Below are 19,731 nucleotides of genomic sequence, written 5' to 3'. Positions count from 1 at the left end.
CTTAAAGGCGATTTATGATTAATAAAGAATTTTACAGGGTTACGAATAATAATGCAAATTGAAATTCTACCATAAAATAATTTCCCAAACACAGTAAATACTTATCTACGTACGCTGTTTCTATTGTGCAAAAGGCAAACTAATTAGAAAATTTAGACGAAAAATAATAAATAATGAAATAATATTAATTAGTTTTTAACATTAAATTCTTTATAAGTCGTTTCTTGTACAGAAAATGACGAAGCTTACATTACGTTTTTTTCTAAAACTTTGATACAAATTCTGGAGTCAGGCCAAGTATAACAAATTATCTTGGCGCATACAATAGGAATTTTTGCGAGATTATTATTTCTTTTCTCTCAACGAGCCATCGGAAGAACAGCTTTAGTTTTATTTATTTTTTATTAAAATTCCAATCATTTATTATTAACCTCTCGAGAAAAGCATTCCAAAGACAGGAATTTAATTCTGATGTTTCTACATTTCTTTTTTGGTAAAAATTATATTAACAGTACACGGAGAAAAATGAGTATTGCTGATTTATGAAAAAATCTCTTCAAATTTTTGGTAATCCGAATAAAAACGGGACTGCAGGCCACATTCCGATACACTTTTCATACATTTGTAAATATATCGGAACACATGTGCATACACATGCGTTTCTTTTAATAATATATAATGACGAAATGCGAAAATGTTAGGATTTTTATAAACACGTTTTCCGACAGTTCGACAAATTATTGGCATTTTACTACTACACTACATTTTACTACTATCAGGAAACCCATCAATTCTTTCGTCAAGGGCCTGAAATCCCGTCTTTAACAGGATTACGAATAGTTTGAAGAGTTTTTTAATTAATTAGCAATATTTTATATCAGTAGGTACGAATATTTTCAAACATTCGTCAACCAGAGACATTCAGTCTTTCAATTAATATCAGAGTTTTTTTGCAATCGTAAACAGTAATTTTCCTCTTATTTTGAACGTCAAGAAGTTTCAAAGTTCAGTGGAAAAAGTGGAAAAAAATGTTATGAAGCGGTGTTAAGTCTTATTTAAAAGTAATTATTTAAAACACCTCTTCAGAACAAGTACCATTCATAGCATTAATTTTGATTAAAATTATAGAGAGCACGGTCTGGCAACAAATAGACCGCCGGGCAGTCTATTGTTTGTTTCCGTTTCCTTTCGCTGGGTACTCTGGAATTGTTACACGAGCGGGACGGCCGTGTAATGATCGCACAGTCAATTAGATTATAATTCATTTTTACCCTGGATGGGCGATCGTATTAAAAAGTGTACATCAGTATTCCTGATGCGGGTTATTCGGTTCTTTTTTACAAAAACCAAGTCGGTGCAGGCTCTATTAAATAAACGTCCGTATAATGGATGACCGTGTGTGTGTTCGTGAAGATCACAAATAATGTTCTACTGAAGTTTATATACGCGATCCCTTGTAAATCGTTATTCCGCGGACTCCGGGAAATGAAGCATTCACCTCAAGTGGCGCGATACAAGCCGTATTTTTCTTAATAAGATACGGATAATAAAATCACAAGCCCGGACGGCACCCGCTCAAGTAATCTGCCGATCAGCTCAATGGATGGATTCGCTCCATTAATGTTACATAAACGATAGACCCGATACGCTCCAGAACCGCTTATCAGCCACCTTGTCGGAGACGCTGGACCCGTCTCCTGGACCAAAGCCCTGATGGTGCCAGCTCGATCTGTCTGGGACAGACCACCGCCGGCCGTATGGAAGCTCCCCGCTCACTTTCCGTAATTAAGTGGTTAATCAGTTTTAGATAGAATTAAGAACCAATTTTTGATCCCTGGGGGTAAGTGCCGAGTCATAATATGTAACATGTTTACTTAAATATATTCTCCATGTTTTATAATGTGCAAAAACAAAACTACTGCTTTCATTTCACTACAATCAGTAGAACCTGTAATCCTTTGTGTGCCCATGCCTTGGCGACAGTTTCATGCTCTGCCCATCCCGAACATTACTCGAGGACCGAGTATTGGCGCGCAGAAAATCTGCAAAGTTCGGGATGGCATTTAATATAAAATATGGCCGGTAACAATTGGCGCCTCAACGTGTTTTGGCTCGTGGTGATTGCATGTTGTGCTGATTTTGGTGAAATGTTTCATGATTAATTGACATAATATTGTATCACATATGTCAAGTGATTTGAATATTGTTTCATAACCTCAAATACACTCAGTATTCTTGTAACGATAATTCATAATTTGCGTTATTCTATGGTAAAATCTTGCGTAAACTTTCATCTTTCATGAAATCTATGATTTATCTATGCTTTTGTAGCTGTCAAATTTTATGTCAACACTAATTGGTAAACAAGATGATTATATGGGAGGTTATGTCAAACTGTCTAATTCATAATTATTTACGATTATTTTACGATGTCATTCACTTGTTTGATCAAGGCATATTTGCGTTTTATAATATTATTAGATTTTTACGCTAATATACATAATATTAAAAACATTTATGTCGGCGTTCTACAATACAAATTGTAAGTCCACATTACAATCGATATGCGTTTTAATTACTCGTAAGTCAACAAACACTCAATATTATTTATATACATACCTACGTCATTTTTTTTCGCCCAAATTAAATGATATCTTTGATTGACAATTACATTAGGCCGACGTTTAATAACGTTTCACAATATAATAGGGTGGTCCATTTTTCGCAATTCTCATTAGGGTGGAGCATATTTTTTTTAACAATTTTTTTTTGTTTTTTTTCACAATCGTACAATAGAAGTTGAGCTAATATTACGTCTAATGATACTACAGCCGTCAATGAAGAGTTTCTTTTGTTTTATAAACAAAAAAAATTAAATATTTATTTTTCTCTTCTTTTACTTCTTTCTTTCTATCTGAACATCAAAGAACGTAATCATGTCTTCACCAATACCAATACCAAATATCAATGGGGCTTCGAAGGAGGTTCTCATTAAAGAACTTAAAGACAGGAATATTGATCCATCGTCGACTTCTCATGAGTTACGTTTACAGGCGCGCGCTTATAATAAAGAGATTAAAATACCTGCTATAAGTGAAGTGAATTCTGAATCATCGGATTCTGAATTAGACGACACAACCATTAAGAAAGCCCACATAATTAAACAAACGAAGATTATTTATAGGGACTCACACTCAAATAACGTAGACGGTTGGAAACTGAAATATGACGGAAAAAGTAGTGTAAGGGAATTCTTACTATTAATTGAGGAGAAATGTAGGACAAAAAATTTTAACCAGGATCATCTTGTACGCGTTTTTCCTGATCTTTTAGAAGGTTTAGCACTCCTGTGGTTCAGGTCTATTTACACTCAGGATTTGAAATGGGACGATCTTTCAAAACTTTTGATAAGACAATTTGAAGCAAACGACCTTCAAACAGATCTTAAGGTAAAACTATTTAACATGACACAACCTAAAGGTATGTCAGTGCTAGAATTCACTCTCAGAATGAAATCATTAAACAATATGCTTGAAGCTAAACTACCGGAATTAGAACTTTTGCGGTTGGCAAAAAAAGCTTTATTGCCTATGTATACAAATTTACTAGTCTCAAGAGATATATCGACATTCGAGCAATTGACTACTCATGCAGGCAACTTGGAATCTTATGCATCACTGTCGGATGATTTCGTATCTTTCAACGTTTCTCAACCAAAAGTAGACTTACCTGTCACTAATAAACCGGAGAAATTTGATAGTACTGCTAGACAAACACCTAATTTTAATAATAATAATATGCATAGACACCAAGGTTATAACCAAAATCAGTACAGAAAACCAAATAACAACAATTATTCCAACAACTATACTAAAGTTAGTCTTGGAAACAGAGATAATAATTATAAATACAATAAACCGTCTTCTTCTACTTCTAACACATATACAAAAACTGCACACGAAAATTCTAGAACGTTTTACAATAAACCATTCTGTTCATATTGTAAACTATCGGGACACGTTATAGAAGATTGCAGGAAGAAAAATTCAAGGTCTAACAATCCTAAAGTGGGAGCTATCAATGACAAAGCTCATAAAAAGTCAAAAAACTAGGTCGGAGTCTCTCTTGCTACAAGCCGTCCTTGGCGCAGAGGAAAAGCGAGTGGGAGAGTTGGCTCCGAATAGTTGATAAATTTCTTTCATCCCCATCAACCGGAACAGTGGGCCCGCTGCCACGGGAGATGGCTATTGAAAATGATAACCGTCCTTATACTTATGTACATATTATAAATAATTTCTACAGTGGAATGCTAGACAGCGGCGCTTCATTGTCATGTCTAGGAGGCAATAGTTATAAAATTTTTAAGGAATTAGGTATTAAGTTAGTTAAAGTTAAGTTTAGTGTTTATACAGCGGACGGTTCAAACCAACCAGTCTTAGGGACAATGTCATTGCCGGTCACGTATAAATCATCCACAAAGGAAATTCTTTTCTACGTCATCCCGACATTGTCGCCTTCAATTATTCTAGGAGTTAACTTTTGGAAGGAGTTCCACATCGCACCGGAACTGTTTTCGAAAGCTACTCTTCCTGTTTCGGAAGGAAATATTAGTGGGTTGCGGGCTATTCGGCCAGCCTCATCCCTAACTATTGAAGAGAACAGGGAACTCTCTAAAATAGTTAAAAAATTCGAGTCAATTTCTTTTGAAAAAAAGGGGTTAGGTCTAACACACTTAGTTAAACACAAAATAATTACAACAGGACCACCCATCAAACAGCGGTATTACCCTCTTTCACCCGCACGGCAGAAACAATTAGAAACAGAAGTTGATGAAATGCTAAAATTAGGGGTTATTCAACCTTCTCGTTCACCATGGTCCAGTCCAGTAATAATTGTAACAAAAAAAGACGGAACAGCTAGATTCTGCCTTGATTCTCGAAAAATTAATAACGTCACGGTACGTGATAGTTACCCTCTTCCCTATATTGCGCGTATCCTAGATAAACTGGGCGGTGCCAGTTATGTTTCCTCGATTGACCTCTCCAAGGCATTTTGGCAAATAGCCTTGGACAAAAAATCATGTGAAAAGACAGCATTTGTTGTTCCTGGGCGGGGCCTCTTTGAGTTCACTCGCATGCCGTTTGGTTTGAAAAATGCTCCTAGCGAATTACAAAGACTAGCGGATGCATTGTTTGGACCTGATTTCGATGATAATGTTTTTTGCTATTTAGATGACCTTATATTAGTATCGGAAGACTTGAAATCACATTTAAACTTGTTAAATCGGGTGTACGAACGTCTACGAGACGCGGGTCTCACCATTAACTTAAAAAAGTCAGAATTTTGTAAAGCCGAGCTTAAATACTTGGGCTATATGGTGGATTCCCAGGGACTTCGCACTGATCCAAGTAAGATAGATAGTATTAAAGATTTTCCTATACCGAAAAATGCTAAACAAATTCGGGCATTTGTTGGCCTGTGCGGTTACTTTAGACGGTTTATCAAGGGATTTTCAAGCATTGCAGCTCCTTTAACAAGTATTACTGGTTCAAAAAAGGGAATTAGTAATTTTAAATGGTCACCGGAAGCTGAATCCGCATTTATTGCACTAAAGCAAGCACTTACTTCTGCCCCAGTCTTAAGTTGTCCAGATTTTTCGAAACCCTTCGCTATACACTGTGACGCAAGCTCCGTAGGCATTGGGGGGGTATTAATTCAAACTATAGATGGACAGGAGCACCCTATTGCTTATTTTTCGAGATGCTTAAACGTTCACGAACGTAATTATGGAATAACTGAGCGCGAACTTTTAGCCGTACTAGACTCCGTTACACACTTTAGACCATACATTGAAGGAACTCATTTTACAGTTGTAACCGACCACTCAAGCCTAAAATGGTTAGGTTCTCTGTCCAACCCCAGCGGTCGTCTCGCGCGTTGGAGTTCACGCCTATCCCAATTCTCGTTTGACGTAATCCATCGTAAAGGTACTCAACACATAGTCCCAGATGTCCTTTCGCGAATGGATCTTGCCGAAATCTCCATTATAGATTCAGGAAATATTCAAGATGAGTGGTATCAAAATATTTGGAAGGGTTGTCAAGAATTTCCCCAACGTTTTCAGAACTTCCAAATTCGGGAAAACGAACTATTTCGTCACACGAAAACTCGTTTAGCACTGTGTGAAGACACTGCGTGGAAAAAAGTAATTCCTCAAGAAAAAAGATTAGACATTTTAAGTAGTGTTCACGAGTCTATTCGATCTTGTCACCCCGGCGTTTTTAAAACTTATAAAAAAGCACAATTACGGTATTTTTGGCCAAATATGTACAGAGACATTAAACAATTTGTAAATCGCTGTACGGTCTGTAAGGCCCACAAAATCAGTACGGCCTCACCTAACGGTATTTCATCACATCCAAAAAAAGTTACACGTCCAATGCAAATGTTATCGTTGGATTTGGTAGGTCCATTACCGAGAAGTTACTCTGGTTTTACCGTTATTTTATCCTGTGTCGATGTTTTTTCAAAGTTTACCTGGCTGTTCCCGTTGCGCAAAGGTACCGCGCGAAGCATTGTGAAGAGTTTAGAAGAAAGTATCTTTCTTGTACATGGCGTACCGCGCACCATTGTTTGTGATAACGGCCGTCAGTTTGTATCCAAAGAATTTAAGGACTTATTAAATAATTATAATATACCTCCTCCGTTTTATAACTCTTATTATACCCCTCAAAATAATGTGGTAGAGAGATATAACCAAACTTTGGGCACCGCATTATCGATATTAGTTGAATCAGACCACCGTAATTGGTCAAAATTTTTACCACAAATACAATCAGCTATGAACAATTCCGTAAATTGCGCTACGGGTTTTACACCTTATTTTCTAATGCATGGTCGGGAGCAAATATTAGACGGTGATTTGCATCGTAACCCTATAGCTGATACGGAATCTAATTCACAAAATTGTACTAGTCAGAGAATCTACGCACAAAAATTAGAAGAACTGTCATCAGTTTATGAGCAAGTCTCAGATGCTTTACTAAAAGCTTATCAAAAAGGAGCAAACCATTATAACCTGCGGAGAAAACATGTTAGTTTTCAAGTCGGAGACAGGGTTTGGCGTAGAAATTTCGTCCAATCAAACGCTTTAAATTACTTTGCACAGAAACTAGCTCCACGCTTTGTGCAAAATATAGTCGTGAAGAAAAAATCAGACTTAATCTATACATTAGCAGACCTCAAAGGTAAGGAAACTGGTAACTTTCACGTGAAAGACATCGTCAAGTCAGAAAATATACCGGATTAATATGTTTCTGATAGTGCTTTGGTGGGTCTGGCCACCCTACCAAGTACTCTCAATTAATTAATATTTCAAATATTTTTCAATGCACGGGAGCACAAAGCGGCTTGATCACCCGAGTTGGAGCGACCCAGCATTATGACAGTCCTTAGTCCTGTCCTAGTTAATTTTCTTTTAGAAAATATAGAAATTTCGTAAAATGGTTAGTATAATCGGTAAATAATAGAAAGAAACATAATAAATTTAGTATAACACTCTAGTATCCTACTCGAGTTTGTTACACGACAATGATGTTGTTCAGATAAGCTTATAAGACAATAATTAAAAAAAAAAAAAAAAAAAACGACGTGAAATATGGCTTTGACTAAACAAGTGAAAGTTAGGTAGCATGGGATATATAAACTGCCCAAATCTTGGAATGCACGGTGATACTTTCCCACTATCCCCGTATATTCTAGGTTTCTTAATATATACTTATGTGCATATTGTATATGTTCGCCCGTTACTTAGAAAGTGAAGATGTACCGGTCCAGTACATCTTTGTTTTCTAAGCAGTTTTAAAAATTTTATTATTAAGAATTGAATTTTACCAAATATATTTTTGTTTACTTTATTATAATTATCTTGTCATGTTTGGAAATGGTATACTTATGTTAGTACTCTTGATATTTTGTTTAATAATTTCATAGTAATTAATGATACAATTATAAGAGCTGGTTCAGCATATGTCTTTTCCTTAAATTCCTTCTATAACTTTAGTTATATTTAGTAAAAGTAAGTTTTATCTATAAATTAGTACAATAATACAATTTTCTACCAATTGCACCATTTACAACAATGGATGTATACAATTTTCGACCAATGGCTCCATTTACAACAATGGATGTATACAATCTTCGACCAATGACTCCATTTACAACAATGGATGTATACTACTACTAATTGCACCACATCTATAAGATTGGTTGTTGACAGTTCCACTCGATTAAACCACCTTACACACCTGCGTGTGTGTAAAGGTTAAAAGTTTTTTCTACTATTACGAAATAATGCTTTCCAAGGATGATTATTTTGTCTTATTGTATAAATTCTCTTCGAAAGACTTACCCAATAACCAGGTCAGGTAGAGTAGATAGAATTTCTTCGAATTTCTTTTATCTCCAACGGAGAAGTAGACTCAGTGAAAAGTGAGGGTTGGTTTACCTCCCTAAAAAAAAAGTGTTGCCTGAGTGGCTTATCGCCCTATTAAAGGGCCAGTGAAGCTTTAACGCTTAAGTTGTTTAGATGTGTTGAGAAGAACAATAATATTTTTTTATATACCTACAGGTTTACCTACAATTTTGTTTAAGAATATTTTCCGTCACAGATGTAACGCTAACGGCAGTCTTCGACAATCGTCAATTTATCATCACCCGGTATTCCGATACTGTGGGTGCTTGCAGACTCCGTTCACGTAATATCTTCTAAAATTTGTAATTAAGTTACATTAATCTTAAGTTATCTTTAAGTTCTAGAATGGATGAATCGCAGGCTCAACCATCCGGCTGCACGCTCGATGGGTGCGATTGAAGCTGCGGCACACCCATTCATCATAAGTTTTGCTATCCAAATCGTAGATTTTGTCTTATTCCTTACTTATCTTACAAATTATGATGCTCATGTATAATTGTTGATTGTTTTTTTAGAAACCCAGAGGATCTTTTCAAGCTTAGTTATTGCAGTTGTAGTTTTTTTTAGAGTTGTATTAATGTTTGGGGACAAACATTTGTGTGGCGCGGGGGGTAATGTTATGAAGCGGTGTTAAGTCTTATTTAAAAGTAATTATTTAAAACACCTCTTCAGAACAAGTACCATTCATAGCATTAATTTTGATTAAAATTATAGAGAGCACGGTCTGGCAACAAATAGACCGCCGGGCAGTCTATTGTTTGTTTCCGTTTCCTTTCGCTGGGTACTCTGGAATTGTTACACGAGCGGGACGGCCGTGTAATGATCGCACAGTCAATTAGATTATAATTCATTTTTACCCTGGATGGGCGATCGTATTAAAAAGTGTACATCAGTATTCCTGATGCGGGTTATTCGGTTCTTTTTTACAAAAACCAAGTCGGTGCAGGCTCTATTAAATAAACGTCCGTATAATGGATGACCGTGTGTGTGTTCGTGAAGATCACAAATAATGTTCTACTGAAGTTTATATACGCGATCCCTTGTAAATCGTTATTCCGCGGACTCCGGGAAATGAAGCATTCACCTCAAGTGGCGCGATACAAGCCGTATTTTTCTTAATAAGATACGGATAATAAAATCACAAGCCCGGACGGCACCCGCTCAAGTAATCTGCCGATCAGCTCAATGGATGGATTCGCTCCATTAATGTTACATAAACGATAGACCCGATACGCTCCAGAACCGCTTATCAGCCACCTTGTCGGAGACGCTGGACCCGTCTCCTGGACCAAAGCCCTGATGGTGCCAGCTCGATCTGTCTGGGACAGACCACCGCCGGCCGTATGGAAGCTCCCCGCTCACTTTCCGTAATTAAGTGGTTAATCAGTTTTAGATAGAATTAAGAACCAATTTTTGATCCCTGGGGGTAAGTGCCGAGTCATAATATGTAACATGTTTACTTAAATATATTCTCCATGTTTTATAATGTGCAAAAACAAAACTACTGCTTTCATTTCACTACAATCAGTAGAACCTGTAATCCTTTGTGTGCCCATGCCTTGGCGACAGTTTCATGCTCTGCCCATCCCGAACATTACTCGAGGACCGAGTATTGGCGCGCAGAAAATCTGCAAAGTTCGGGATGGCATTTAATATAAAATATGGCCGGTAACAAAAAGAATGGGTGGTTCTTATCCTTTCTTATGTTGATAGTGACCTTCCTCTTGTTTAGAGGTCATGTGTGCAAAATTTTATCAATCATGGAATGAAACAGAAGATTTCGTAAAAACAAAACCTCACCGGGATTGGAGTCACAAATATTTTGAGCAAAATCAATTTGTTTTTTTTTTATCGTGCACTGTTATCTATATTTTACACAATTATTGGAGAGCTGTGATTAACACTTTAATAGGAAAGGCATTCTGAACTACCCTTGGATTTTGGTGTGCAAATCGATGTTATGGCCTTGAAGCTGCGGTGATCACTGGACGAGATTCCGCAATAGACTCAAATTCAACGCACTGAGGGAACACTTAAAGTGTGTACTGTACAGGTTTTCTTATCAGACTGGTTGTGTGTAATAAATTGTTTCAATGACACTGGTACATGTACTGAACACTGTCAGGCAGGGACAGGTAATTGGGTAAAGGAACGCAGGAACATACGTTAAAGGGAGATGCATATAGTTGCGTCAACAGGGACACTCTTATTTATATATTATATAGATTGAATTTGTATATATTATAAAACAATATATTATATGATCCACATAAAATAATTGTGAAATGTCTTTCATCTTTGTGAACAGTAAATTCTATATTATTAAATGACACGCACATTCGCTCTTCGAAGAATTGAATATCATTCGGACATGCCTCATGTGGGTTAAACGTCTTTTATCACAATTATACGACTGAACAAAATTAATTATCATACAGTAGTAAAAAAAGTATTTAATTTTATTGCATAATATTTTCCACCACGGTGACACAGATAAAGATTATTCGGAATTATTGAAAACCTCTAAATTTTGATTTCTTTTACTTTTGCAGTGATGGAGAACTAGGTCAGCAGAGGAATTGTACCCACAACACGAAGCCTGGGTGAGAACACTGAAAACATTATCCGGAATGATGGAAACACGGCGCAGTGCTAGGCAAATAACTAGTCTTTATCCTGGATCATCTGTATATATTTACGATAACGATATCAGTGCATTGCGGTAGTCCCTAGAGCCCAGAAAACGTTGCAAAATGGAAAAATTACATTTATTAAAAAGTGATGTGATTTGAGTACATAACATTCTAAAATTCAACAATACACACAATTTGTATTAGTTCTTTTCATCACATATTTATAATGAATTCATGACGCCGTTCTTACAAAAGTTCGTGGTGAAAATGTTCAGCATATTTGCCTTGCCTTTGCCAAGCAGTTTATTTTTAAAAATTCCTACATTTTTTTTAACAAAAATAAATATAATTTTCCTCGACGACACGACGAAATTTGTGAAGGGATTATTCACAGATCTGAACTTTTGAATAAATGAAACTTCAATAAAAAATAACATTATTATTAAATAATACTGATGGAGATTAATGTTACGATGATAAAAGAAGTTTCTGATAATGATTATAAAATTGATGATAATATTTTAACGAGGCTACTTTATCTTCATTCCTTTAAATAAATTTGTAATAATATAAATTATTTTTTCTTGTAAATTTATGCTATCTTATAATTTTTCATTTCTGTTATGTTCGTACAAACAGATCTCCGACTCGCCTTGAAAGAAGTTTATAAATAATTGGTTCTTTTGGATTAATCAAAGATTTAGTAATACTCCGCGAATTATAAAGGTGACTAGATATTCGACCTAACTAGTAACTGGCTAATTGGAATTTGAAACAGTAAGTTTCTCAGGGATCCTTCCCACTGGCCCTGGCGACTACTGACCACTGGTTCCCTCTTGCAGATTTCCACGCAAGCTCTATGCAATGCCATATGTAAATCTATGAATCTCTTACTTCCCAACACTTTCTCTCCATGTTGTACTAGAATTTTCAATATTTATTTATGTAGATTTACTAATTAATACTACGATTTTAATATTTATATGCAAGGATTATTTTTAAAGGTCTCGTTAATTTTAAAATAATGACCACTGGTTACTATGATCCATCAAAATTATAAAAAGGAAGTTACGAGTGCGTTCCTTTCGAACGCTTCATGAAGACGCGCATACGAGCTCTGCCTGGTAATACTATAACATTAGTTTATCTCACTTTAAACTACTTATTACCGGGGAGCGAACAATCTTTAAGGCAGATTTTTTAAAATGAGGTTAGAAATAAAATGTTCAACTTACCACTGGAAGGTACGTACACGTTCAGATACAAGCAATCCTCCGACTGGTTTTTCAGGAAGGGCATCAGTCTCTTCAGGTAGTTGTACCTTCCGGCGGACATGAACGACTCCTTCTTGATATCCGGCAGAGTCTGGGGACAGACCGGGGCGAAGCTGGTGGCCAGTCTCAGACCCGACCACTGGGTGGCACTGCCTGCAATACAAAATAAAATAGATTGATCAAAATAACTGGATTAAAAATATTTCGATAACTAAAAATAAAAAATAAAAAAATTGCACTATTGGTTAAATGCGTAATCCGGGATAAATAAAGGTCCTGACTTTGAATCTGAATCTACTTTTGTTTTACATTATTTTAATATTTTTGTTGTTGTTTGATTTGGGTAATGTTCGTTGCCTGTCTTGCAAAGAAATTCTGTAATTAATGCTGTAAATATATGTAAAAAAAATAATAATACGCTGAAATATAATATTATTTATTTTATTTAACGCCTAGAGGGCTATTATATATACATAAAAGCAGTGCAACTTAAAATGAGAAAGAAATATACATACATACATGTGTTAAAAATTAAAGCAACAAAAATTTAAAGGACTGTGAAATATAATAACAACAAAGTGACGATAAAAAAAAAAATTATAATACAGAAATAAAATTACAGCAACAAAAATTTATAGTACCGTGATCAGAGAATTACAACATTATTGTTACGGAATTGGTTCGGTATTGGTTTTGCATAGCACGAAACCGCGTAATATTTTTTATAATATTAACTTATATAATATTATTATTTTTAAAGTAAATAATATTTTATCTCTCATTGGTAAAAGAGTTTATAAAAATAAAGTACTTAAAATGAGGTTAAAAAATCGTTAAAGTTTAATCCTTCTTGATTGAGGATCCAAGACTTGATATCCACTTTATATATAGTATAATTTGTGTTCTGACTAATGGGAGGTGGAAGTGCATTGTTAAGCTTTAAAATTTCTCTGGAAAAATTTTGTTTTACCAAAAAGGTTAGTAAGAGATTACTCCCGAAGGATCTAGTATCGCGAGAAGTTGAATAGACTTCTGTGCGTAATGAGATAAATACGCCAGTATTTTTTTTGCGTAAAGTTGTCTGATATCCAAAACAAAGATTCTACTAACTGCAGGTGATCATTAGTTTTAGAAAAATCCTTATAATTAGTTTCTGCGCTTTGATATTGTTTCAGTAAAAATAAACATTGAAAAGTTAATTTGCATTATTCATCGGTAATAATAATTCATTGTAAAAATGACAGTGATTAAACACAGATTTATAGTAGGTAAGCTTTTTTAATGACTCAACAATAGTGGTTTATGAGAAGGGTTTCTTGAGATTTATTTATGAAAAGATATGAATCTTGGTCTTGAAGATACGTTTATTTGAATACGGATAATCATTCCATAGCCTAGATGTTGGTCGAGTCAAAATTCTGCCGTAAAAACGTCAATTATATGTTATAGTAAGAATCAATAGCTTTTACTATTTAGAGCCCCGTGTAGAAAAATTACAGAATTACCGTCTAGTTTTTATGTTCTAAATAAGACTACGATTGATTCGTTAAAAAACGATCATCAATCCTACATTGTCCAATAGTACATTTTGAAACTATAACTGTCGCAGAAATTAATGATAATGTGTAAGAGACAGAAACTTGAAGATACATAGTAGAAAGGGAAGTTGGTACGTAAATAAGTATTTCTAACATTCTTAGAAATCCAAAGAATTACTAGATTTCGAAGGAGTTCTTTCTTATCCACATAATATCCACATAATCCAAATTATATTGGCACTGAAGAAAAATACGACACAAAAATAGTAATATTCTGCACATAGTTCTTGTCTTGTCTTCGCATAGTTTTTACCTATATAGTGAATATACCTGAATTTAGTGTTTCCAGACAACTGTGTGTTGATCCAATCATATTTTTTTTATTTTTTTATTTTTATTTTTTTTTTTTTTTATTAAAAGTATACAATACAGAATATAGTATATTATATAAAGCATCGTACTCCCAGGAGTTAATAAACTCATTGCGGGAAATCTAGTTCTCTCAATATAGTTTCTGCAATATAGTTGTGAATGAGGAATACTTGGAGCAAGTGGATGAGTCTGTGTATTTAGGAAGTATGTTTACGACAGATGGGAAGGCTGACAGAGATATTGAAAGAAGGGCAAATGTAGGTAATTCCATTTATGGGGGACTGAACGCAGTTGGCGCTAACAAAAAATTGTCCAAATATACCTACCCTGATGTACGGAATCGAGGCATGGAACTGGCAGAGAGAGGATGAAAGTAGACTGAATGCTGTAGTAATGAGATTCCTAAGGCGTCTGTGTGGTAAAACCATGTATGATCGTGTGAGAAATGTGGAGATCCGCAAAGAGTGCAAGGCTGATGTAAGCGTAATGAGTAAGATCAAGAAAGGGAGGATCAGATGGTTTGGGCATGTAAAGAGAATGAGCAGAGAAAAGAGTTTAAAGAGAATATACGATGAAAATTAAAATGGTAGCAGAATTCGGGGACGCCCGAGGAAGACATGGAACGACCAAGTGAATCAAATATTTGAGTCGGGCCATGTCAAGAGTATGTATAAGACGACGTATGAATGTGAATGAGGCAAGAAGTTTTTGTCAAGATCGAGTTGTTTGGCGGTCCGTCCTCTCTGCCTACCCCTGCGGCGAAACGGCGTCATGGTTTGTTCGTTAGTTAGTTAGTAGTTTTCTCACACCTATTTTTTCGAGAAATTGACATGACGGTAAGATATTTTTAACCCTTCAGACCTCTGGCATATTGTGTCAGATTATTTCTGCTTTGAAATAAAATCCAAATAAATGGAAAATTTATGAAACTATTAGAAAACTAAAAACTGTGTTTGAAAGATTGAAATTTTTTTAATAATTTAATTTACCTTACTGTTACTGATAGCAAAAAAAAACTAAAGCACAAAAATATTTTACTAGACAAATGTATTATAAACGTAACTGTCACCTCAGCATTTTGTCGTTTTATGTAACAATAATAAATAAAAACTTCACGAAATTTCATAAATATTTTTTTCAAATTACGGCTAGAAACTTTGGTTTCATAAAAGTGTGCAATTAAATTTATCTGTGTTTAACTTTTAAATTAGATAATGAAGCGTAGTATTTTCTCTTCCTAACACCTCTAAGCCATATTTCTCACCATGACAGTAAGGGAGACGCAACGATTTCCATGAGACCTGTATGCGTTGTTGTGCAAAAAACGAACTAATTTACCTGAGTGCATGAAATGCTTAATTGTTGTGAACACACAAATATAAAAGGATAATAAGTAAGTCTTCTAATCAAACAATTCGGTTATTTTTTCTTTAATTTATTCCTGCGAGAAATCTTTTAATGAACTCAAATTTGCTTTGAATTTAAGTGTCGTTTTCAAAATTGAAACTGATTTGTCGAGAATTCAGATAATCCCGTGGTTTTTCACGGGTCCGCGCTAGAATTCAACAACACCACAATTCAAGTACCTACAACTGTATAAATCGTGAAAGTTTTCCCGAAATCATCAATTCCGAAAAACAACGCGAACCGGGCGAAAAAAATAAATGAGAGAGTGTTGAAAAAACCAGGCACGAACACGAACGAGCGATACCAAAGCGGTCGGGTAAAGGGCAGAAAAAACCCTCCTTCTTTCTTTCATTATTATCACAGATTTCCAATAATTTTTTGCAGTGACTCACAACAAATCTCTGCAATCAATCATTGGAAAAAAACGGGAGTTATCCGACGAAGAAATGGGGACAAAGAAAGAGCGGATTCGACAATGTTTCCATTTCATTACCTTCGTTGTTTCAGCCTCTGTATCTTGATACTACTTCTAGGTAAACACGTGCAATGAATCGAGAGGATAATCATTTGTTATGAACGCCGTTACGTTATTTCAATGAAATTATTAGTAAAAAAAATATTTTAGGGTGGTGGCAATTTGTCTTTTATTTTTGTAAATATATCACGCGCCTGTTTTTCGAGTATTTATAATCTTCTATTCTATTTCTATATTTATATAAATAATTGGGTCTGTGACACGCTGATTATCGGAATGGATTCCATTTGTATACAAATCTTTTATTTTTATGTGAATACCGCACAATAGATCAACAACTGTTCCCAACCACCTGGCACCAGTAAGACAATGGCATCCCCAATAATTGGGGTAGGTTGTGAGGCTGAAGGTAGTAGCGAGGGGAAGGAATGGTGAGAGGAAGGTGGAAGAAAACCTGAATATTCAGTTCTTGTCACCAAACACGGCTAAAGCTATTTTAAGCAACTTCTTAAAACTGAATGGTAGTCTCACACCAGGGCGATACTGAGAGTATCTTTTGATCTGGATCGTGACCCAAATATACCGTATATTATTTTATAAATGATTATATTGTGGAATAGCCCAAATCAATCAATAAAATTTACTTGCGCATACCGGCATTTGAACCTGCGACCTCAAGATTGCAAGTCGAGACCCTTACCCCTTAACCACTGAAGCCGTCAATAACTTATTAGCACTTAACCGTCAAAAAAGGTAAAAAAAACCGAAGGTCAAATGAGATTTCAAAAAACCACACATATCCCATTTTCCCACCTCCCTAAAGCAGAACAAAACCCGGGCAATGCCGGGTTCTTGTTAGGAGTAGTTACTAGTTGATAATATTATCTAGATTGATTGTTCAAAGAACAAATTTGATTGAATACGTTTCAACCACCTTGCATTATTGACGATATCATTTATAAGCATTTTTTTGGTCTGAAGAAATCCTTCAAAATAATCATTTAAATTCAAAAAGTAATTTTTTTCATTTAATAAGGTGTTTAAAGTCACTAATTATTTACAAAGCCATATACACATTGTGTCGATGTTCTTAGTATCGCCCAGGTGAAAGACCACTATTCGGAATTGAAACGTTGAAATTACTTTAGTTGTGTGATTGGTGACAAGATTGAATGAATATCCAGTTACTTCCCCACCTTTCTCTTCATCATCTCATTCCCCTCCCAACTACCTTCAACTGCCGAGATGCCAGTCTCACTGGCTCCAGTCGGTTGAAAGCAGTTGGAACTCTTCATCCCAATCTTCCTCTACCCCCTTCTCTACCTTTTCCGTTACACCCTTCAGTCTCTCAATATAAAATTAATCTTTTGTCAGCTAGTGATGCCTTAGTTTAACTTTATTTGTAGAGTTATTACTTTTTATCCGATATCGCATAAAAAACTCAAAACATTTCTTACAAATTGTAGTTAAACATGCAATGGCAACACCGCCAACAATAATATTACTATACTAAGTCAGTTTAAAAAATAAGCTAGGTTTTTAATTCTCACTAATTAATTAATTCGATGTACAACTAAACAAAATCTGTTCAGTTGATTCTCTTTGAACAAAATAACATATTTTTAATACGAAGAATGAAATAATTTAACTGAGAAAAAACTATTTTTAATTATTAAACTTACTAATATCAATTGTCGTTGCATTGTTGAATTTAAAATTAATTGTAATCACGATTTTATATTGTATTTTTTGAACTTTTGAAATGAACCTTTAATTTTCAAAATTGAAACTGTTCATTGTAAATTACATCAGAAAAGTGGGTAACAAGATTATTTTATTAAGTAAAAATACTTTATGCTAATGTGAATTTTTTTCGTTTAATTTTTTGACCAATTAACCTGGAATGTCAATTTATTGGAAACAATTTTAGCACAGGGTTTAAGACGAGACAATTCCCTAAAATAATGTCGGAATCATAATGACGTAAGTGAAGAAGCCATGAACAGAAATATGCAAGCTGGTATATTGGACAGACCTACGATTGAATTTTCCCTACCAATTTTCTCAAATAAAGTAGGAATCTTAACAAAATAAGTGGCAAAGTCGTGTAAAAACAAATGGACGGACCTACGGTCGACTTTGCCTTAGCAGGCCTAGCAATTTTTTTTCCGTGGGGTTTATTTTAATTACTTCTGATGAACGTATTACTAAAACAACGGATATTTCTAGAGGGATCCCTCGGGAAGTTTCTAATTCGTTATCCAGAAAAAATAAATCCAGTTCTTACCGATAATTTTATAGTTCCTTTTCAAACCTTTTTACATAAAATATTTCAGTGGTAGGGTACTGTTTTTATTAACCTTAAATATAAATAACTTACATCCGTAGGGGTCTTCGGTTACGAAATCGTCAGAATTAATTAAAATGTGTGCCAAGAGTGAACCCCCGTTATTAGTTATGTGTCACCGTAAGCTTGGAGAAGACATAACGTCGCACGCAGAAGACACCATAATAATATATAAAAAACACTGCATATTCCATGATTTACAATTGCTTTAAATCCACGATTACTATTGATATTCTGACTTATATAAGAACATTTATTGGAACTCTCTAAATTGTCAACCAAACATATAATTAAACAATAAAAAATGATAATATTTGTTTTTGAAAGGCCACAATATTCTCAAAAGCTACAGAAATAATATATATGATTTTCATTGGTCTGCACTAGTAAATTCTCGAAGTCTTACTATTTACTATACTTAGTGAAAGCAAATTATGATCCATGAGTTAAAAAAACTTTGTATTATTTACGTGAATACCGCACAAGAATCCCAAATGCTCCCAACAGTCTAGAGCAGGTGAGACAATGGCAACCCCATTTGGGGTATGTCGTTAGGCTTAAAATAGTGGGGAGGGGAAGGAGATGGGAAGGAGGGAGTTCCTGGTTATTTAGACCTGGTCATAAAACACGGCTAAAGCCATTTCAACCAAAGTTTTAACTTCTGTATGGTGTTATAACACCAGGGTGATACTGAAAGTATCTTCCACTCTGGAACGTGCAACAAGTATACCTTATTTTATGAAATATCCAAAAGCTTTAAGTGTCACAAAATATATAACTAAGAGAATGCAAATTATAATCTGGAAGTATCGCAAATTGTAAAACTAAGAGAGAGCAAACTATAATCTATAATCCAACCTGGTTAGGTTAGGTTAGGTAAGTACAGGTTTAACCCTACGTTAATCTGTAAGTGTCACAATATATGTATCTAATAGAATGCAAATTATAATATTAGTGTCACAAATTGTATAGTTAAGAGAATGCAAATTATAATCTATAAGGGTAACAAATAATGTCACTTTGAGAATGAAAAATATAATCTATAAGTCGCATATGTTGTATAACTGAGAGAATAAAAACTATAATCTAAACGTGTCACAAAATGTGTAAAGAGAATGCGAACTATAATCTATAAGTTTCCCAAATTGTGTAACTAGGAGAATGCAAACTGTAATCTAAAAGTGTCACAAATTGTGTAAAGATAATGCAAAG

General features: G+C 34.8%; 1 protein-coding gene across 1 annotated transcript in view; it reads right to left on the bottom strand.

Moving 5' to 3' along the window:
• LOC149411359 (uncharacterized) overlaps positions 1-19,731 on the bottom strand; it is a 270,274-nt gene that overhangs the window by 215,801 nt on the left and 34,742 nt on the right. The window contains exon 3 of the mRNA XM_089647466.1: positions 12,342-12,533. Within this exon, the coding sequence (XP_089503592.1) occupies positions 12,342-12,533 (192 nt within the window). The remainder of the gene's footprint in view (positions 1-12,341; positions 12,534-19,731) is intronic.

Source organism: Hesperophylax consimilis, chromosome 26 (assembly GCF_061612785.1).
Source record: "Hesperophylax consimilis isolate HC1 chromosome 26, BYU_Hcon_1.0, whole genome shotgun sequence".
NCBI lineage: Eukaryota > Metazoa > Arthropoda > Insecta > Trichoptera > Limnephilidae > Hesperophylax > Hesperophylax consimilis.
This window is presented reverse-complemented; position numbering and strand designations above follow the sequence as displayed.